General features: G+C 40.1%; 1 protein-coding gene across 2 annotated transcripts; it reads right to left on the reverse strand.

Annotated features, from left to right (window-relative positions):
* Positions 1-606: 606 nt before the first annotated feature.
* Positions 607-22,410, reverse strand: mrpl23 (mitochondrial ribosomal protein L23). Of its 2 annotated transcripts, XM_079450634.1 has the most exons (6): positions 22,272-22,410; positions 21,371-21,493; positions 18,517-18,599; positions 10,564-10,637; positions 1,145-1,280; positions 607-1,045 (listed from the first exon to the last, which is right to left on the reverse strand). In XM_079450634.1, the coding sequence occupies exons 1-6, from the start codon at positions 22,286-22,288 to the stop codon at positions 1,005-1,007; spliced, it is 474 nt and encodes a 157-aa protein (XP_079306760.1). In that variant the 5' UTR covers positions 22,289-22,410; the 3' UTR covers positions 607-1,004. The 2 variants fall into 2 exon arrangements, with proteins under 2 accessions (XP_079306760.1, XP_079306761.1); XM_079450635.1 differs by having other exon boundaries at positions 971-1,280.
* Between the last annotated feature and the right edge of the window lie 769 nt (positions 22,411-23,179).

The following is a 23,179-nucleotide window of genomic DNA, read 5'->3' on the forward strand; positions in this document are numbered from 1 at the left end:
CATTTTAAAGTGAATCATTAATCTCAAACAGGAACATTGTTCTTATCACTGCTGATCTGAAATCAAGGGTTCCCAAACTGAGAAAGTTATGGCCAATATCAGGGTTAGGAACATAATGTGAACAAATGAGGAAATCTGTGCAAGCTGTGTGTGTAAAGCAAAGTGAAATGCATTGCGTTTCAACATTTTTATAAGGTTTGGGCAAGAGAAGTGGAGTTGATTGGGTTGTTGTGCGGAGGGATGCAGGGATGGATGGGGCCAACCTTGGCAACCACGGCAAGATTTCCCGTATATAACGTGGGTTCTCCTCATTCAAGCAAGCAATGAGGACACCGGACAAAAATCCAGTGATCTTTCTTTTTTGTCCAGCTGCACGCTTTTTTTTGCCTTAAATCAAATTGTTTTATTGCATCGCAGGGGGTACTTGTCCAAGTACAAAACAGTGGGCAAATGTTATCAATATTGACATTCTCTCTGGCAAACACCAGGTTGGCTGGGTGAGGTAAGCCTGTCTGGTATGAGCTCTGGCAAGCGATTATCCAACACATATGTGGGGAACAGCTAGCGCTTGAGATTGCAAAAAAACTGAAGCTGAAGAAAAACAAGTCGTCATGTACTGTTTTATTGAAATAGAAAACCAACAGGAACACAGTTAACCCTATGAATATTCAGGGAGAACTTTGCCACCTCTTTAGATCGTTGTTTTTACCGCAAAAGGTTCATGAACTGTCCTTCACATCCACGAGGGGGAAAGATAATACATTTTGGATGGACTTAAAACAAAATGGATCGTGCACGTTCAAGAACTCCTCTTCAAGTTCCTGAGACATGGCAGAGGAACAAAACCTGAAAGAATTTGGCAGAGCCTCAGAAAAGATGGTGTGCAATGTAGACATTTGCTCTTTCTGGCAGTACGCCATTCTAGGGAAGAAATGGATTTCCAAGGCTTCTCTTGAAGGCGGTCTTGCTTTCCATCGAGTCAAACGGCCCACAACGGACGCCAGTCAGATCACTGTAAATGGCTCTTCCTGCACCAATACATAATCTACAATACACCACATTCTTCATTCAGCTGCTGTCTCTCTGAAGTCATTCTTCATTCAACACTTGTCTGTCTAGAGGCCAAACCACTCAGTAACTCCACCTCTTCTGGGATCTGGTTTCTGCCTCTGACGCTCGTCCTCCATGAACTTCTCCTGCATCTCCTCCGCAGAGCCCTCATCGTACTTCTTTTCCTTCTCAGGAAAGATATCTGGGAACTGGAAGGTCTGCTGCTGGGCCTGTAGGAAAAGACGACATTCCTTAGAGGACGACACAGGCTTGTTAAAGCTTTCTACGAATGCTTGGTTTAAACCCGTCACTGCAATATACACTATATAGACCTGAGTATTAGGTCGCATTTTTGATGAACAGGTTTGACTTCTTTAGTCACTTCCGTGAGCACAAATCTTAATGCTACAACATGTAATGATCTTCTAGAGAATTGGGTGCTAAATTGTATAGCAACAGTTTTTTTTTCTTTTCCAAGATGTCAATGCCCCTGTGCACAAAGGAGGAGTCACAAAGAAATGATTTATTCCGTCTGGTGTGGAAGAACTTGACTGGTCTGAATAAAGCCCAGACCTGAACACCTTTGACCCAAACACTCATCACCCAAACCCACCAATGACTTTACACAGGGGCAGAGTCATTTCAGAACAGGAAAAGGCTCTTTCAAAACTGTTGTAACAAAGATAGCAACCAAATCCTTAAATATGGTATGTATTTAATATTTGATCTGATTGGAATTACTGGAATACACTATTTTTGTCCATATAGTGAAGCTAAATTAATAAATGTATGCAGTTTAATCCAAGGCACATGACACCTCAATTAAACATTTCAGTCTTTGCTGAAAGTGCAAATGCATTAGGATTTAACAAAATCAGAACCAACAAATACAACGTTTAATATACAGCTTTGTGGAACCATATGTAATTCCTTTGAGTATTTCTACTGAAGAGACTTCAGAGCTATTTGTTCACAAAATAAACTCTAAAAGGGGGATTTGTATATATATATATATATATATATATATATATATATATATATATGAGTATTTTGAATGAAAAAGGTTGGTTACTTAGGCTCCATTGTCTAAAATGCTTAGGAGTGGAGGTAAGGAGGGAGTAAAAGGGAAACCTTGACTATTACTTAACATGTACAGTAACAGGAATAGAAAATAAATTGTTCATACATTCCACTTCAGTGAGTAGAACATCGTGACCGTTTTTGCTGCTCTGAGTGCTCTCCGACATTGCCCCTTGAAACAAGCAAGAAATTCATCGATCACCAGATCCAAGACGCCTACGCTGCCAATTTCTGAAAAAAGCACAGGCCTTGACAGCAGGGAGACTATAGGCAAGTGCTGTTGGTTGTCTCTCTAACAGAGATCTCTTCAATGTTGTTCCAGAATTGAAACAAGGTGCGGCAACAGCAGGAAGAGTTTCTGTGAGCAAAGTGCAAATGAAAAGCAGCACCTTTTCTGAACAAATGCTTCCACAAATCCAGCACGTCTTAAGGGATAAACTATTATTTACAGTAGGTCTGTTCTTTGCAACAAATATGGTGACTTTCAAGCAGGCGAAATGACGAGAGGAAAAGAAAAAAAAGTGAACCAACAAAATCAACAGATTGGCCTCTGCAGTTGTGTTCAATCTAGGAATACGAAACAACCCCACACTATAAACACAGAGTCCAGCCAAGTGAAAGTACAAGAACCAACCCTATTAAAAAACAGGACTATAGTAACAAAGTACTAAAAAGGATGCCAAAAAACCTCTGTTCCTTCACCTGTAGTAAACTCTTCTTGAAGAAAACACGCCGAAGATGAAAATCGGCAGGGGGACCCACTCGCATGTCAATCCAAGAACTGAGTTCAAAAGTTTGGACCGTTTGCATAAACACGGAAGGCTTTCGAACACTGACAAAGAGGGGAACGATTCATCATAACAAGTGCGAAAGAAAGGCTACGCCACTCAAATGTCAAACATAAATGTACGTTAAACATGTAAATTGTCATTTTAATAAATTTTGTGTTCAAACTCCTGAAAAACAGCATTAATATTACAAAGCCAAATGTTAACAAAGCGCTGCATTTTCATCTGGTGGTTGGTTTGTTTACGGTGCAATGTCCTGGAAATGTGAACATCGGGTCTTTAGAAACGGTAATAAATAGATCTGCATCTTTTATGCAGTTTGACTTCAAGATTTTCCCCCAATGTTCAAAAAGGGAAAATAATATAAAAAAGAAGATTTAAGTATGAAACAAAAATGTTGTTGTTGGTTGCAACCCAACATCTGTCTGTACTATACACGACACCCCCTTTACCAGCCCCAATATTTAGGCCCTGAACTTACACTACAGACTGTATATTCAGCGGTTTGACGTCAGGAATACTCCCTGTTTGAAACACTGTGAGCAAGAAGTGTTTGAAAAAATGTTTGAGTCAAAAATGTTTACACACAACTATATTAGCGCTGGAGGAGGACATTGGAAAAATGTGTGCTGCACCCTTCTGTGATTTTTAAGTGCCAGTATACATACTATATATTATATGTTATGATATGGTTTATAAAGCATCTATCCTTTAAACTTGGTGTTGGTCACACTTGAGTTGAGACAGTAAACACTTAAATTAAATGAGGCTAAATCAATTATGAGCCATCCCTTTAAGCATTTCTTTGAAGTTTCTCCAAGTTAAGATGCATCGAGTCTGTGGTTGTTATCTATAACCACGCTAACCCTAGCACTCTTGGTGAACTCCGGTGACTCACATCCCACAATCACTTCCACGATCAGTCAAACAGGAACAGCTGGCATGACTAGGGCCAGTCTGGAAGGATTAGCAGTAGATGGGGTTTCCGTACCAAAAGCACCACCCTCTTCTCTTCAGACGCTGCCTTATCTCTACTGTTTGCTCTATGACAATGATGGCTAAAGTATTAGACAGAAGCTAGAACTTACGCAGGCTTTAAAACAAATGTCTGCAGTTCTTCACTAGCCATTGAAGAAAGGAGAAATAATGACAAAGACTCATTGAATGGCTTGAGAAACATAAATCAAGAGACTGTTGATATAACCGTCACGCTATACTTTCTTCAGTAAAAATACCTGAGGGGTGGGATCAAAACCAGGGGGTATGCCAATATCTCAACAGAGATGCAAATTTTTCTTTTCATGTTAGTCTGTATCTGCTCAGCCAACCCCAGCTGCAGGAACAGAGAAGAACCACAACGATTGTGATTTATTTCACACCAAGAAGTGAACAGCAAGCAAAATCCATAAATCTGAGATGTCCTCTGTATGCATCTGCATTTTCAGGGATGTGTAATGACAAGGGTATGTTTGTCTAATGTTGGAAGTCTATTAACAAGTTCATTACCAGACGAGAGAACAGGAAATGCGGGAGATGCTTGTAAACAGCTCCTTCTGCCAGTCTCACTGGGTGGGCCACACTGCTACTTCCTCTGAATCCACAGCCTCAGCTGACAACCGATACTAAGTAACCACAGATATTTGGCTGCCGCAATGTACCTCGTATCTCCTGGTCTTGACACAAATTGTATGAACCGAAACTGAGCCAAAAGAGAGAGTGATGGTGGGATAGTGGTCGGGTCTCGGGCTTCTGATAAACAGATGATTTGTAGCTTTAACAGCTTTCTCAATCGCAGTGGTAAGGCAGAGCATGGGCTCGACAAATATTTGATGGCTCGTCTCAGAAGCGGAGATTCAGGTTGAGAGAAACAAATGGAAAAGTCAGATGCTTGACCACAAGGGAGGAACTGGATGCTTTTAGTGTCCATGACCTCCACTTCATCACAAAAAACTTGCAAAGTTGGTGTGACCACAGTGACCGAGAAAATACTATGTGGATGGGTTTTGTTTATGTAGAAGTATGATCGGTTTATATAGAATGCAGTCTAATACGTCATATACCGCAAAAAAAAACATAGACAATGGAACTCTATGGGCTTACTCTAGAGCAGTGGTTCTCAAGCTGTGGTACGCGTACCACTAGTGGTACTTGAAGAGACCCCTGGTGGTATGTGACTCAACAGAAAGTTAAAAATCTTTACATTTCGTGTTTTAAAGATCGGGTATCATGCTTCTTTACAATTTTAGACTCATTTGTGCGAGTGCACATTTTGTTGGGGTGCAACCTGTTTTCAATACTCTACGTTTGCTATTACATCACACAGTGAGTGCTGTGAACTACAGTGCCCGTCCTAGCCATTCACAGAGAAATATTTTTTCTATTTTGTCTTTACAGTTAATTTACCATAATTTTTCAATGTAAACACGAGCTAGACGGACATGTCTCGTCCATGAGCACTATGCGTTTACAGCAGCAACCCGTTGGGAGCGCGACCACCCAGCAGAACAGCAGCAAACTGTACGCATTCACGAACATTGGAGCTGATAACTGCAGTCCCAAAGTATACCAAAAAATGAGTTGCTAAAGCACCCTAAAGGCAAGTGCTGTGCTTGTCTTCTAAGAGAGGTTAAATGTGTTACTGAAGCTCAATTGGTAGAGGTTGTGGCTCGATTCCAGGGAACACAGATACTGATAAGACACGAATAGACTAAATGCAAGGCAAGTCATTTTGGATAAAAGGCCTGAATGTAAATGTGTTATGTGTATTTAGAAGAAATTTCTACTTGTTTGTTCTGTTGTAGCTCAGTGGTAAGAGCATTGCGTTAACAACGCAAGGTTGCGGGTTGGATCCCAGGGGATTGCAGATACCGATGTATGAATGTATAGGATAATGCTATGTAAGTCGCTTTGGATAAAAGCGTCTGCCAAATTCCTAAATGTAAAATGTTGTATAATAAATTGTCTGATATCTAATGTCCATTACAATATATTTTATTAACACTTTACGATAAAGTCCTTTTATTGAAAAAGTTTTTATTTATTTTTAGTAATAAACATATAAATTTAAAGTAAACTTCGTAAGTTCAGGTAACTTTATAAAAGCCGTTGGGAAAAGAATTGTTATGTCAACTAAACTTTTAAGTACATTTAGTAATTTAGCAGACGCTTTTATCCAAAGCGATACAAAGAGTTCGGGGAGCAATAAGCGATAAGTCATAAAAGAGCAATAGTGCTAATACAAAGATACTAGTTTTGTTTACATTGTCGCTCTGAACACAAGTCTGTTGCTTAAAATTTTATATGAACTTTTTTTCAGTATTTGATGTTGTCTGGAGCACGTGCACAGACCACTGCACCACAGCTCGACAACATTTACTGAATCTTATTGAAAACTGACAATCGAATTAAATCAATAATCGAATCATGACTTTATGAATCAAAATCTAATCGGGACATGTGATTTGATACCCAGCCTCAGCTTAAGGTACACTAACAACATTAGATACACCAAAAACTTGACAGTAATTTATGGTCAAAAGAAAAACAAAAAGGAATAATCATTTAAAGATATTAAAGGCTCCAGTAGGTATAAATGTGATGAATGAGGCCAATTTGCTGCACAAAAGCACCGGTGGGTGTTTGTGTATAATTTGTTGACCACTCTGTGGAGTACAGCATGCACCCAGGGGCACTGATGTAAAACGCTGCAAAACGAATGACAAAATCTGAGCCAGCTGAGGCCTATCTGGGTCCGGTTCAACCTGTCTGTCTGTCTGTCCCGCTTCACTCTGACGCCTTGACTGCCTCCCAGCAGAAGACCAGCATTTGTACAAAAATACTTCCTGTGGGCATGGTTATAGTGGCCCAGCTGTCAAAACCTGACTGGCCACAGCAGTAGAGAACATGATTAACGTGCTGCATTCACCATGCCAAGACAGCAGCCTTGCCAAACGTGAGTGGGGGTCCAAAGCCTTTGTTCCCAAAACCCCACTAATGAATCCTCAACCCTAGTGAAAAGTGTGTAAGGGAAAAATTACACAGCCATAAGCCAAACTTTTTGTACCAGTTACTGTAAAACAGAAGCCGGTTCCCACTGCAACTGAGAAAATGTTTTTTTTTCCAGTTGTACCGTCTGCCTCTTTAAATCATCACGGTCAAGCCAAGCAGTCAGTCTACGGGTGACACCGTAAGCAGTATCAGCACTCGTGTTGTTTTTGAGCCACCGAGTCATTCATTCCATATTAACCGTGATGACCGCTTGGCTTGTTCAGACTTGCCCCGGCCATTTTTTTGGTTCCTCAGGATACTGGATCCTGTCAGCAACGTTCAAAGATAAACGCTACCAAGCTGAAATTCCTCCAGGAGCCAGGACATGCGACCAAACCTCTCCCTCCATCTCCGGTGCACGAAAGACACAAAAGAAAAGAGGGGGGTTAAGGGAGGGGAAGGCATAGAGAAAGAAGTCAACTAGCAGGAAAATTGAGGAGGTGGTACCATAACAGGAAAAGCATTGCCAGTATCTGAGGAATTTATTTGGAAAATGATACCGAAATAAAGCTGGGTGGTGCCTGGACATCGAGTGACTGATAAAAACAATAATGGGGTGGAAAAAGGTCAGTTACAATCAAAGGCTTTTATGATGGTAAGTGTTTAAAGTAGTACTTAATGAGCGACTTGAAGGAGATGCAAGTAATGTGTCACCCCAGCCCATGAGGTAAATGTTGGGGGGGACTGGAGGGAGGGCTTCAATATTATCTAATTTGCGTGCATCCAGAGGTTGTCTCTTAGTGGACGTACACTGGGGAACTGAGTATGTGTGTGTGCTTACTTCAAACAGGACGGCTGAGACCCCACTAGCATTTCCATTATTCATGATGTGATTCTGTCGTCCATACGGAGCCTTGGCCAAGTCCTTGTGGTGGATGAAATATTGTACATTTGTAATTAAGAATTGTCCTTCTTCCTGAAGCCAAATAAAATTGTTCTCTGAGCACATCCACTTCTGGTAAAAGGAATTAATGCTTTTGTAACTTTTCCACTGACTGGCAAAAGCACTATCCGATTCTTTAAAGAGACCAATCACATTAAATGTTAAACAATGACTTACGTGCAAGTCCAATTCCTTCTCCTTTCACTACTTACAGTACTCTGAACTGCAAGGAATCCATGACAGCAATACTGTGGGGTCCAGCATTCATTCAATGCCAGTGAAGCCAAACGTTGCCATCTAGTGTCGATAAGATCAAGATCTGAACTTTCACAAACCATCAACTCTGACAAAAATTGCAAGGGTGTTAATTTGTGCAGGGCATTTGGAGGCGGTGGGATGTGTGTAACAGGAAGGAACACATTTGAATTGAAAAATAATAGTATGCCTTAGCGAGCTCCAGTTTCACTTGGTTTTGTTTGGCGGTAATTGAGCAGAGTGTGCTCACAAGTTCAGGTGGAACATTGCGATCCGATCGAAAAGGTAGCCTGGCTACCAGCTGATCCAGACTGAAACACGGCCCCAAAAAACACGCTCCACTTTTGAGACTCGGCAACGAGCTCTCAAACAACAACAAACATCTATTAGCAGTAACAACAGTTGCCTTGTCTTGCCAAACACCGATGCTTGCAACAAGACCTTTGCTGAAAAAAGCAGGGCTGATGAATATAAAAAGTTATAGGGAGACAAACGGGCAACCATTTACATTTTACATTAGGCAGACCCGACTTACATAGCATTATCCTATACATTTATACATAGGTATGTGCAATCCCCTGGGATCCAACCCGCACTCTCGCAACCTTGAGCAAAACGTCAAGAAGTTTAATCCGGAAAAGTTATTAACCATGGGGCAAGTGATTCTGACAGTACAGCCGGAGTTTACGCAATGACATGTTTCGTGAATTATGCAAACCAGTCGGGGAAACAACAGACACAACATCAACAAACACAACCTTTATACTGAGACTGAACAGGTCACAGCCTTGCAAAGGGGTGCACTGAATATTGTGGCGTCTAACTAGAGCGTTCCTTGCAAATCCTTGATGTTCTCTCAAGATTTTATGTTGCTTAAGATTGCCCTGACCCGTGTCTGGACCTCCCTGTTCTGGCACTGTTCCACAATGCCCTCGCTCACCTCCCAGCCTCATGCATGGACTCCATCCGTACCCCTCCTCCTGCCCACTGAACTTTCTCTCCTCCCGCACACCTCCCAACTGCGGGGAGGTCTGATGAGAGAGTGGCTGCCAAAAAAACGCACTACCACACGGCTCTCTATACGAGCCTGGAGTTTGTAAAGTCTGTGGGTACGTGAGGAGGGGGGGTCAGATAGCAAGAAAGAGCGTTCCCCTCCGAGTTGCCTCTGGAATATTAGCTGATGTAGTGTGTTTGGGGGATGGGACGGCGGGGGAACCGCTGTGGGTATCCAACCGCAGAACACTCCCCCACATGTGGTGTCAATTAGGAACAATCTTGTTTTTACCCACCACTGAAAAGAAAGGAGGGCTTTTCTTGGGCAGTGTTTTTTTTGTCTTTGCAGACCTGCTGGAGGAGAAGAAAGAGGCCGGAAATTTGGTTTCGTATCAGTGTTTTCTTGTCGCAGTCTGAGATTTTAGCTCTCGTGGTATGTGCGCATAAATAAGCATGACTTTGTGAAGGTTTTGACACCAAGGAAGCATTTCTCTTGGAAAATGTTTTAAGCAAATATGGAAATGTTTCTGAATGAAGACAAATGTTAGGAATAGGATGCAGTAATTCTCTTAATTAGAGTCCCTGGACTTTACGAGAAGGTTAAATTAAAGGCACAAAGCTACACAGGAAGTCGTTCAACCCCTGACAAGAGGAAGTTCACCTTTAAATATTAATTTGCGTTTCTGTTATGTCTCCCATTACAAGCTGCTCTGTTTTGACAACTTTAATTATTTATCCCTCCCTTGATTGGCAGCTCAAGAAAGGTACGAACAATCTGCACACTAAAATCTGTAATAACACTAAAGCAGCTTTCCAAATCGAAACAAAGGAGATCAGATTTAGGAATTTTCACGCCGGCATACTTCAAACACATATCAACAGCACAGGGCTCAGCCCAAATGCAGGTGTGAACCTAGCAGCATGGTTTTACGCTGGATCACGACCAAGCGCAACGTTCTGATGCCCCAAAAAACAAATCCTCCATTCGCCCGTGATAATAACCATAACTCTCGGAGAACTTCGTACTATAATTCCTGCACAAAGTCTGGCATGTAACCATAGACGAACTCTTGTCTTCTTGGCTAGAACCAGAAGCCAAATGGCCTTTTTTTCTCGGGAGCGAGAGACAAAAAATGTAAACAAGCAGTGCTGGGACTCACGGAGTTGACCACAATAAGTTAAGTTGTTTCGCATCAAAGAGTACCTGGTCCTCTGGGTTTTCTGAAGGAACATAAGCTATGACGTTCGTTCAACACAAACAAAGAAGAAACAAAAGCTGGAGGCTTTAACACCAAAGCAAACCACTTCTCAAGAAAGTCTTGTTTTGCTTAATAATTCAGATAACACGTCATGGGTTTGTTTTCTAGAGATCCCACAGGCTGAAAATGTTTTATGTCGATTTTATATATAATTGAACTGTATTGTGTCAGGCCTTCTCAAGTGTGGACCTCAAATAAAAACACTCACCAGCTGAACGTATGCCACCTTGTAATCTGGCTTCTTCACCCGCTGGTTTAAGTGGTTTCTTTTCTTGTTTGAACCTAATTGGGAGACAAAATGAAAGTGATACAAAATTAAGGTTAATTAAAATAATTGCATACAAAATATATATCTTATGAACGATTATGAACGATTAATAAAAAATAAAACAATTTATTCTTTTATTTTTGGTGCTTTTCACAATAAAATCCACACATTGAGCAACTTTTGTGCATTTACAATCAGGGCAACCTTTCAAGCGTTTCAATTAGGGTTGGGCGATGTCTACCAAATTGACCCTTCGCAAAACCCTGCCCCATTCATTCCTGATGCTACGTCCGACAAGCTTTCGGTATCGATCATGTGTTCCCAGTGTAAATGTGTGCACTCTTTAGGGAAATAGAGAATTTCTGGAAAAATGCTGAAAAAGCTGAGACAGAAAGGTCTGCGATGCATTCGAGGGATACGTTTGGGATTTGAGATAACTGTAACAATAAATATACCTATATTTGCATCCACACCAGCAGACGATAATATTGCGTAAATTCTGAAACACACGTGATGCAGTAGGCTACTAAAGTTACTGTCACACAAATGGATGTAAAGCTAACCTAAATATCGTGCATCAAGTATATATATACATTTTTAGTAACGAACATTTTAGAGAGAGAGAGAGAGAGAGAGAAACTTCGGGCAGAGTTTTGGTCGGCCGTGATTCTTCTTTGTGAAAAAGAAAGTAAACTTTAAAATATTAGTTCAGTACAGAAAAGAAGAACAGTCCTTCAGTGTTAAATACAACAAACACAGTACAGCTGTTGCTTTACGACTTCATTGCTGAAACATCTTTCCTTCAAAATATCAGTGCAAATGCTGCTCTCTGAAGGCTGAAGATGCGCTCATCACAACGACGCAAAGCATACAGTATCTTGCCAGCTTGCTCATTGATATATTAATTACATATTAAAAGTGTAAGTATTATGCAACACCACTTCCAGAAAGCTGAATTTTCTAAATCACCAAATCTCTACTACCCCAGGTTTTTTTGTACAAAATGGACGGTCAGTCACAAGGGCACATACCATCAGCGTTATGATTGGTCAGGTTGCTTGTCAATCAAACTGCTTCCGAAGGGTCAATTGGCATCGGACGATGGCCACAGTGAAACATTGCAATGAAATATGACTTCGCCATGCAGCATTTAAAGTTAGGCGTGTGAGGTGCGAGCTGGGCAGTTATCAATTCAGGCGTTTTTCATCTGTACAATGCGAGCTTCCGTTATAAAGTGAGGCTTGATTGTATTGTTATTCTGATGTTACATTCAATTCATTATACAACACGAGCAGAAACACAGCTTCCTTACAGTTTTAAAGCCAGGGGCGTCTGCGCAAGCTGTGCGTTCTCTTTATGCAGTGCGAGCTACACAGTTATAAAGTCAGGCAGGTCTGATCTGTACAGTGCGAGGTCTAACGCTCCTCAGCCTTGTTCATATTAGTTCACAGCGCGATTTGCAACCCCGCAGAGAGTCACGTGAATTATTTGTTGGAATCACGATGCCGGCTCGACATAGTCATGTCTGTCAGCCATCGCCGATGGCATCGTCTACCGGCCCAAACCTAGCTTCAATGCGTACCAGAAGATGTGTAAAAATACACTCCGCTCACAACTTTGTATAATACACAATACTGCATTCATGATCACGATATTCATTTGAGGTTTCCCAAATATTAGCTTTTAATACCAATAACTATAAATCAAAAGTTAATCAGAAAATTCATACAAACTGGACAGATCTGTCAATGAAACTTAAAACAGATTTTTAACAACATTTAAGAGATAATTCATAAGCAATAAAAGCACTCGAAGCGTTAAAATCAAAGATTTTAATCAGATTTAAAAAAACGTTTAAATCAAACGTTGATGTTCATTCATCTCAGAATTAGATTATGAGATACTAATACGGATTTCACAGACAAGGTCACAAATAAAACAAAGCTCAAAAAGTCAAAATGTATGTTTTACCTTTAATCTTCATAGAACACACAAAGCACAATGTTTATCAAGGTCCAAAGAAAACTATCAAGAAAAAACAATATTACAAAATAGCTATTCAAAGTTGTCCATTTATGTGCTGCATACAAAGCAATCTAAGGCAGTTTTACGTGTAGAAAATACTACCTTTAAGTAAATAAATGGAAAAGAGCAGTGTGGACCAGAGGTTGCGCAAAAAATCTGTCATAATCTATTATAACCCGTTGTGGTAATAAGCATGTTCGTGACATCCTCACGCTGTACTTGAATTTACGCTCTAAACTGAATGCCAATAAAGCCGTTGCTGTTTACAATATTTGATTTATTTAATGTTTTGTTGTCGGACATTAAATAATAGTTACAGACAAATGTTTATGTTTATATGCCTAGTCAGTAACAATTGCAGGTGCTTGTGAGTGAGTGAGTGAGTACAAAACACCATTTACAAGTAAGTTGCGGTTTGGTCATGAATGTGCCGCTTCTGCCGCTCACTAAACAGAGAAGACGCCGAGAGAGACATTTTTCCACTCACTGAAAGGTACTGTTTATTATAGATGCTAGTCGCTTTTCTGAAGGAAAAAACTCTGTTAACACCGCACCACTGCTTTGTGTGTATGCGTGCACACGACGTGGGGTCTGTGACAGATGCATCTGCACCGTACGTCCCTTCTCGATCGTGTTCAAGACAGGGGAAGTAGCCTACGATCACGCTCTAATGAAGGGAAATGAAAAAACGGGGATTAACTAATTGACAGACGGCTTTCAGATTTTTAAGTCATTGGTAAAAAAATCCGTCAAGAATTTCCGGGTGAATGTCCTCTGGTGTGAACACTCAGGCCAAACTTTGTGTTTCACAGAAGAAAGTCATACAAGTTTTATTTTTGGGTGAACTGTTCCTTTAAGAATCTGCTCAACTCAATGCAGACTTGTGTCATGGGTCGTCTTATTGTACATCATACGCACATCAGCGGCGATCTACCTTTACCAGAGCACGGAAACCCTGAAAACACAAACACTCCCTCCACTCGGGGTCATCTGAACGGTCAACCCGCAAAACAGGTGAGAAGCGCTTTTGTTCGTGCCTGCGATCCCTGCTTCCATTCCCACACTCCCACCCAACACATTATATAGTATAAATAAATATTCAATCAGGCTCTCTTTTAAGGTTGTGTGTTGGCTGGCTACTATTATGTTACAAATCCCATGCCCAAGGGGTAGTTATAGAAACCCCTTCCAAAATACTCTGTAGGAAAAAGAATAGATGCCTTGAGCCTGGGATTTCTACCCCCCCCCCGCCCCCTTTCCCCACTTCCTTTAAATCATCAGCGAAGTGGAACCCATGACGCAGAGCGGGATGCCTTTTCTGACGTGGTCTTTTTTTAACCTAATGGGTGTTCCGCGTAATTTTTTTTCTGCTTTACGCTGCGGTTGTAAAAATGGCCACTTTGCTTGTTGGCCCTCTACACTGTTGGTGTGGAGACCGCACGGAAAAATCCCAGTGGCGTAAACCCAACTGGCAAGTTTGTAAAAGTGGTTCACTCTGCGTTGACCAGACGTAAAGCCTGTAATAACCCCATTATTATTTACTTACCCTTTGGCATTATTATTCATGTATACTAGCAGAGTGATACAAAAATGTAAAAAGTATAAAAAAAATCTCTGTATTTTTAGCTTATTGATGAAATTCAACATATTTATGGGCGAATCAGGACCCCAGACAAACAAATCGGTTTAGGAGCCATTGGCTCCCATAGGGGAATAAAGCATGGCCAAATTATGTTGTAAGAGCCATTTAACATGAACTTACATTTTTAATCACATACTTTGTTATCCTGTTGTGTGTAAATCTTCCCTGTCATAGGATTTTCTCACAACGTTTTCTTTCAAGTTGTTTTCCCTCATAATCAGGGACATACAAAATCAACAGACGTTTTTGTTAATTCCTCCCTTTGGGGAAAATCTACAGTTTTAAATGTATTTAGATTTGTACACAAATATAAATGTGAGTAAATATGTTCAAACTGTCTTCTCATGCTGCCTTGTCTATGCATTTGAAGACAGATGACCTCAGATTTGGTTCTGCTTATTTAAAAGAGGCAAATAAGTTTTATTGATTATTGCCAAGATTTATTAAACTCTAAATACATCAGACCAAATTCCTCAGAATTCAGAAATGGTGCATGTCAAGACCATATTTATATATTATACTGTAAGAAAAAGTAGGCTATATATATTTTTTAATTTTACGAAAGGGCTTGTTTATTCCTGAGTTTTCTACGGAGATCTGCGAGCGCTTATTCTGTGCAGCCTCATTGAGCACTGGTACCGCGAGAGTGGAATAAACGAAGTGCTGGCTCTGAGCGTGCCGGAAACTGCTTGTGTAACCAGTAAATCGCACAGCTCCTGCTACTAGGGGATCTCGAACCGTGCGTCGGTCCGGTATGGGAATCACGTCTGCCACTAGAGCGCCTCTTGAGGTCGGGAAGTGCACCTTCCCTGAGACCTGCACAGCTGTCTCTCTCGGTAGCCTGGCATCTATAAAAAAGTGTGGCGCTTCCGTTGGAAACACTTTAAAAACAAGTACATTTGCACGGTCGCCAGTGATGACCGCCGCTAAAATATCACTAGCAAATTAATATTTTGGACCGTTTTAGACTTTTAATGAACAAAAACCACTTTTGTTGTGAACTGTTGTGTAGTAGTCTCTACTATATTTAACTACTATATTTAGAACCTCAAAACACAACGATTCACCGAATCGGTTCTGTATTAAGTAATGCAAAATGTAATGTACGTTAAAGTACGTAAATGAATCAATCTAACACAATTTTACTACTAAAGGTTAAATCAAATATTGTACAAATCTGTAAGCAAACACACTTTTTACTTGACCATTAAGTTAAAACGTACATTGTCACTGTTGAATCATTCTGAATATATTGTGAATATTCAATACATATTGCTCGGATCTACAAACATAACCTTTTTGCTTGATCTCACAACCTTAAAAAGAAATGGCATAACTTCGCGTAAAACCAATGGGATAACTTTGTAAAGAAACTCAGAAATAAAGAGGGCAGGGCATTCCAGGACAAACAACAGTCGGACGGCTACAGAAACAGACAAAGAGATAAGCAGCTGTGAGAGGAAATCACGCAAAGGCTCCTTTGCTTTCTCTCCCTCTGCTTTCCTCTCCAGCGTCTCCCACTTTATACCAAAACACAGTTCCCCGAATTAGCCGTCTGTTTATACTTAAAATTCAACCTTGCGCTTGCCTGCCTAGTACCTCCAAAACATCTTGTCACTATTGATCAATCTCATTGACTAACAAGAATATCATCCTCCTTTACTGACTGATAAGAACACAGAACACGGACGACTTGTTATATAAATGCAACTATTTTGTAAGTCACGGGTCGGCAACCTTTGCGACCAAAAGAGCCATTTTGGGCCCTCTCCCACCAAATAAAATTTGTCTGGAGCCGCAAAATATATGTAACATTTAAATGACTATAACACAGGTTGTTTTGCATGTAAGGTAGTAGTTACCCAGTTGCACCCCCTAGGTGCGATGTTAAACATTTATACATTTCAGTCAGGGTTCTAAATTAACACCCGCCAACCCGCCAAATGCTGGTAAAAATTCATTTTGGCGGGTGTTAATAAAAACTTACTAGCCAGTTTGGCCGGTGATGCATGAGGCATTACATGCATGATACATAAGGCTCTGTTCTCGGTCATTTATCCTATGCATTTATCCACCTGACAGTACTTCCTACATTTCCCAAGAACACTGTTTCGTAATGCTACGTGGTGACGTTTCATACGCCCATTGGCTGCGCGCAGTTTGTAGTGAAACCAGCGCGAGAAACCATGGAAACGAACGGAGCCAGAGCAGGGAGCAGACTGAAATAAGACGGAGTTTAGCTAGATAGCTAGCTAGCTAGCAAAGTAAAGTATAAAGTTAAGATTAGCTAAACTAAATGAGGCGGTGGTTGGGACAGACTTCTGGGGGCGAGAAGAGGAACGAGGCAGGGGATGAGGATATCAACAGAGAAACGAAGAAAATAAAATTTAATGCCAAATGGCTGACGGGTCGTGAATGGCTTGTGTTTGATCACGAAAATGTCGTCATGTTTTGTCAGGATTGCCGCATGTACGCGAAAGAAAAAAACAAAACGAACAATTTCGTGGTAGGAACTACTAATTTTAAAGTCGAGGCAGTAAAGGACCATGAGAGTGCCCGAAGTCATCAGGAGAGCCTAAGGATTAAAACTGCATATATATATATAAAGACAGATATAAAGACAGATAGAAAGATAGATAGAAAGATATAAAGATAGATACTGTAGATAGATATAGACAGATAGAAAGACAGAAAGATAGATAGAAAGATATAAAGATAGATACTGTAGATAGATATAAAGATAGATACTGTAGATAAATCCCAAACTTGAAATGTATGCACTTTCTGTGTATATTTTGTTGTATGTATTGTACTTTATATGTATTTTTCATGCCAAAATTGTTAATAAAATGATCAAATGCATTCAGTGTTACTCATATTTTCACCCGAAAAAAATTGGCTAGTGGAAATTCTGATTGGCTGGTAACTATAGAAAGTTACCAGCCACATTGGCTGGTGATCAAAAAAGTTAATTTAGAACCCTGATTTCAGTCCCTGGCAAGTGGGATTATTGCAATAGGAGAGTAGCGTCGCGGTGTTGCACGCGTGCTCTAGTCAGACTTCAGTTTTTTCTGTGAACTTTTGTTTTTGCAGCTTTTGATGAACAGCCACAAGAGACCGCCTACTCTCCGCAAACGGACATCATGCGTAAACATTAAGACAAGCGCGCGGGGCTTGCCAGACAGGATTTAAACTATGCTGACTAAAGACCTAAAAGTTTGTTTTAACGACGGAAAACGTACCAAGCAGAATGTTTTCTCACTTTTCCATTTCTTACACACACAAACAGTGTTTGGCGGTGTCTCACCTCTGTCAAAGCAGAAATTAAACTGCTGCTCTCTGTGTGTTTTTTCTGTCATCTCCGGTCACACTCATAAGGAGATTGCATGCACTTATTTCGCCTATTCGAATGAAATATCTGAAAAAGCTCATAGATGTACCCAGCCAGGGTGCATGGTTGGGTAAATGTGTATGCTTTTTCAGATATTCCTTGTAGAAATCAGGACAAAAGTTGACAAAACAGATGGATAACAGCAGCAGGTGTAAACGGGAATGTGCCTCTTTTGTCCACTTGTGATCTGATCAACCAAAAAGCTTCTTAATACAAGGCATAAACAGGGCCTTATAAAGACGGCAGGGAGCTGCATCAGGGGGCAGAAGAGCCACATGCGGCTCGAGAGCCACATTGCCAACCTCTGCTGTAAGTGATAAGGATATAATTTACCTGGAAATAAAAACTGTGCCATTGTTACTTATTGCTGTTATTATTTATGTGGAACACTAAAGGAGTAATCGCTTCTTCGTATTTACTATACGAGAAATCGTATTTACAATACAAGGACAGTCCACCATGTCTGTCAAGCGGCACAAGATGATCAAACAAGTACTTTAATATACAAGTAATATACAAGTTAAATAACATACATACTGTATATATTGTATTGTATATTGTGCAAGTTATTCATTGTATATCTCTGTTGTCGATATATTGTTGTGATACTCTGTTGTGTCCCTACGAAACTCAGTTGGCTTCAAACGAATATAGTTCAGTTAGGTAAGAATGTCATTTGGACAAGATCTGGGATAAGATTCCTAAAAAATAATCAGCTTCAGAAAACTAAACAATATACATGTTTGGCACGACATGCAGGGGAATAAATAAAGCAAATGAACATTTTATTTTTGGTGAACATTCTGCAAATGCAATGACAGACATTTCTACTCACAGTACTGAATCCTCGTGCGTACGGCTGCGACGGGAACACTGTAGATCGTCTCTAGATAGTTTCTCACATCAAATTTCGTCATTCTTGAAAAGAAAAGACAAGGGTTCAGAGTTGCTGCTGAGTATGGGAACAAGAATTGATCTATTCCCAAGCTAAGGTTCTGAGTACGGATAAAGCGTTTCGGGTTTAGAGGACACATCATATGAAAGCGTTTAGTTTGATTCCAGAATTGTAATTGGTTTTGACTTGACATTTTAATATAAACTGAATCTAATGCGATGTAAGGTTTAAATACAGTTCAACTTTGGAAAACATGTCTTGAGACCACTGCGTTGTGCGTTTTTGGAACCAAGAAAGCATTGTGTGCGATTGGCTTGTGTTGCACAGTTTTTATACAGTAAATACAAAAAAGATATACAACAATCATTGTTGAATCGCAATACACTAAACTATAAGAAACCGTGCTTTGACTCGACACAATAATATATCACCACCAGGTTCCTTCTCTACACCACATGAACGTGTTTAATTGAAAGCCCTAGTATTAATATTTTCCATTACATAAAACCATCCCGAACCTTTCCGAAAACATGACTCCGAAACTAACGGGAAAGAATACAATGAACCGCTTTCAAAAACAAGCATGTTTGTCCACAAGTCAGTCCATAGTAATAAGGCATGATTTCTTTCCAAAATTTCCAAGAAACCCAACAATCAGATGCTCTTTCAGAAAGAGCATTGTACGCACATCTCACAGTCAGCGAGAGGGTGCGATGCCAAGATTTCAATGGAGTGGAGTTTTGGCGGCGTCATTTATGTGAGAGAGGAGAAGCGCACAAGTGCGTGTTTGTCTGTGTGAAAGTGAACGAGGGAGGCGATTCCTAGAGAGCAGTGCACTCGAGCTACAGTGAGAAGAATGGTAAGCAGAGCCGAGTGCTTTTGAGATCTGTGATCTAGTGGAGAAGCCGAAATCTTTCAGAAATCCTGGCCTCTTGGTGACCTCGACCACACTAAAAACAGGAAGGACCTCTGCTTCCCTAAGCACTTCTGGAGTCGTATAAAGATAAGGTCTGATTTACAAAGTTAAAGTTTGATGGTCGTGAACATGAGGAAGGTGAGAAGATCCATTTGCATATTTTTATGAAGGGGTGTGGTTGAAAATAGCAGGGGATTCAACATGACGCAGACAGGAAACATGCTGACTGCCAAGCCATGACTCTCGTAAACAAGAAAACTGACAAACATTTCAATCCTCTTCGTTTGGATTAAAGCATCTGCTATATAGGGGGGGGGACCACTGAAACAAGTACTCGGCAACACAGCCAGGACCTTCAGCAGTGTCTTGAGACTATGTGATTTATCTTTTTAAGCCCTGACGTTTCATGAAGATAGAGTCCTCCTTGTTGTTCAATGCCTTCAGCTGCGAGTCTGAGTAGCGCCCCACCCTGCATACATAAACAATCCACGCTCATCCCCAAAACCGCCTGCTTCAAAGCATTTTCAAGTAGGTGACTCATAGGCAGACGGACGAAACACTCAAAATTTTTAGGAAATCCAAAAAAGGGGGAATCTTTTGTCCACCAGTGACCTCTGGGTTACATTCACACCACTCGGGACTATACAGACGGCGAGAGCCGACAATGAGCTTTGATGAAGTAAGAAGACATCATTACAATAAAATCATTTATAAAGACAAGAAAATACGCGGATTTTGAAGACGGAACGCATTTTTAAAGGGAGCGTAAATAAACAAGGTTAAATAAATCTAACAGTTAACAGTGTAAACACTTCATTTTTGCACAAAAACAAGTGCTTTGAAATTCTTTGGCCAGGTTGGTTTCAAGCTAAACAAGCCATTGCCAAACTGAAGGATAGTCGAAAGTGCAGTGAGTGGTCGTCTTTAATGCTTTAATGACACATCGGTTGAATTGTCTACTTTCATAGTGTTTACGGTGGGACCGTATCGAGCGTATCTCTGAAGGACATAAAACAGATCTTGAGGTCCAATGAGGTGGAGAAAGCTTCAAAACAACAACAAAAACACTCTGATCTCGAAGGCCTCAAAACGTTTAGATGTAGGTGACAAGAACACCTGGTGCAGATTAAGACACTTCAGATCTGTAAAAACAAAATAGTAAGCTCAGGTAAAGAAATCACTTCCCCAGCGCTTGTGCAAGTGATAACATATAGGCCAATTACAAATGTGTGCGGTTTGGAACACGCACTGGTGGAATAATAATGGAGGAATAAGGCTCTATCGTCACGGCCTTAGATGTACGCCCTGAGGTTTTCCAGAAAACAAAGCAGACCTTGTCCTCTCTTCTTGAGTGGACTACGATTAGACCCGTTATTAACAGTCTGACTGCCTGTTTCGGATTACATCGCCCCAATGCAATAATTATGGCTGTATTGTTTTTTACTGACGTTTGACAAACGTCACCGATACAGGCACAAGATGTTGGATTCTGAAGTAGGTGAATAAGCCGTAAACAAACTTGAAAGAGTCAGGGAGCGAAGCTAGGGCATCTCCGGCCACGTAACCTGACACGATAATATCTACGCTGCGGGATTTCGTTACAAAACATTCACGCTGCATTTGAGCCAGTCTGCAATTATAGTGGTTAGAGACCACTTAAGATGCTTTTATTCTTCGTGATCATAGCGTACAATAATATGGCCACTATGCGATTCCTATAGTCTAGTTTTTCTTTCGTTGGATTGGTCTGCCACCCCGTGGATAGAAATGAAAGTGCAGCATTGCAAACTTGAGCTCTGGAACATAAATGAATGCATGAAATAATAAATCGCTCTTTATAGATTTACACACTTTGTGGTGTTGACATGATGTACTTACTCCATGGGAATGCGAAACTGTACCGTGTCAGGTGGCTGTTCTTTTCCTGGTCTGACAAGGGTCATGGCGAAGGTGGGGCGAAATAATCTCAGCTGAGGGTTTCCTAGCTGATATAAAGGATATCTGAACAAACCAAAAAGATACATTTTATATATAGACCGACAGAAACACAGTTTTCGAAAGGATCCACAAGAAGAAAATTACTTATTTGAGAAAATACAATGCAGGTCATTAAATTCTGTACATTAGGTTCTTTTAAGGACCCGTCCCGTTTTGGGAGGCAATTCTCACAAATACACGTACAGAAAAGTTGACTGATGGTAATATTATGGTACTTTGCTGTATATCAAAGTACACAATGCTTAACATCTTAAATGTATTTGGAAAGACATTTCAAATGCAAATATATGACTATTAATAATAAAAACACAGCATTGCCATATTAATATGTTTACGAAATGTCCTTAGTATAGTGTTATTGTAGCAAAACCATAGGAAATCACATATTTGCCATGGTCTCACTATAGCAAACAGAGCTTAACTGCGATATTTGTTACTATAATAACCTATAGTAATGCAAATTGTAATACATAAGCCTAATAATATTAAAGGTTACACTTTTCATCATGGCTAATTCTCCGTTACTGTAAATGAAAGTGTGGCCTGACTAGGGAACACAAACATGTACTGTAGCTGCTTTAAACTGTAATATTTTGGGGGGACCACTGTAGATTAAAATACAACATCGCATTCACACACAAACCAAGGTCGTTTTGCTTTTAACATTTAAGATGCTGAAATACACTCGCTTCCAGAGGACAGTAAGCTACTACATAAACAACACATATACGAATATTAAAAGACACGCATTTATCATGAAAACATACTAAAACACACTTACATTATGCGTTTAGCCATGATTTAGACACGTGTTCGTGATGATAACAGTTACATGTGCTGTTATGATTTTATTTTCATGCGCTCAAGGTCTTCGCTGCCGTGAGCGTCGCGTCAACAAACGCATGATCGTATTTCAAAGTAAAAGTCCTGATGCAAAGCGTAGTTTTTATTTATTCGTGTAGTCATTGATTTTGCGATATAATGTTTCAAACAATGCGTTATATTACGAAAAGAATGTAAACGAAATATATATATATTTTTAAATGGCTTGTACAAAAGTTTTATGCAATTGTCATGACGCCATCGGATGCGCTATCAAACGCTCCTGCTGGTTTCCGGACTCAATAAAAAAGGAAATTCTGGTTTCCGGAATCAGTATTTTGTATTCTCGTGCTGTTTACTACATCTAAACCGAAGCTTGTATTTAAAAAGCTAATTTTAAAGAACCGTTTATGCAACAAGCTGCTTTCTTATACTCATAAGTGTGCATCTAATTTTCACAAGCCATGTATCAATGTTAAAATAATATAACGTCCTCCTCTTGTTCAAGAAAAGCTGAGGCTTGTTCATCTTTTTTAACATTCTTTTCACGTTATTAATATAAAATACACCTAAGGATTGAGGTGGAAAATATCCTTAATCCAAAAGTCTGCAACGCATAATATAATAGGTTCCCTAATGTAAAATTATAATAAATACCTATTTCCATTAATTGTGCCTGTTATTCACGCGAATCCCCTAGATGGCGCCATATCTATGGTGATATGTAATAAAATAGAAACAAAGAATACATCAGTGTGACTTTCAATTAGGAGCATGATGAGTTAATAACCTGATCAATATAGCGCTCCCAAACAGATTTCCCCTTAAGTAGTGAATATAGGAAGAAGTTATTGAAGAGATGATTCC

This window comes from Barbatula barbatula (genome assembly GCF_947034865.1).
Source record: "Barbatula barbatula genome assembly, chromosome: 25".
In the NCBI taxonomy this organism is placed as follows: Eukaryota; Metazoa; Chordata; class Actinopteri; order Cypriniformes; family Nemacheilidae; genus Barbatula; species Barbatula barbatula.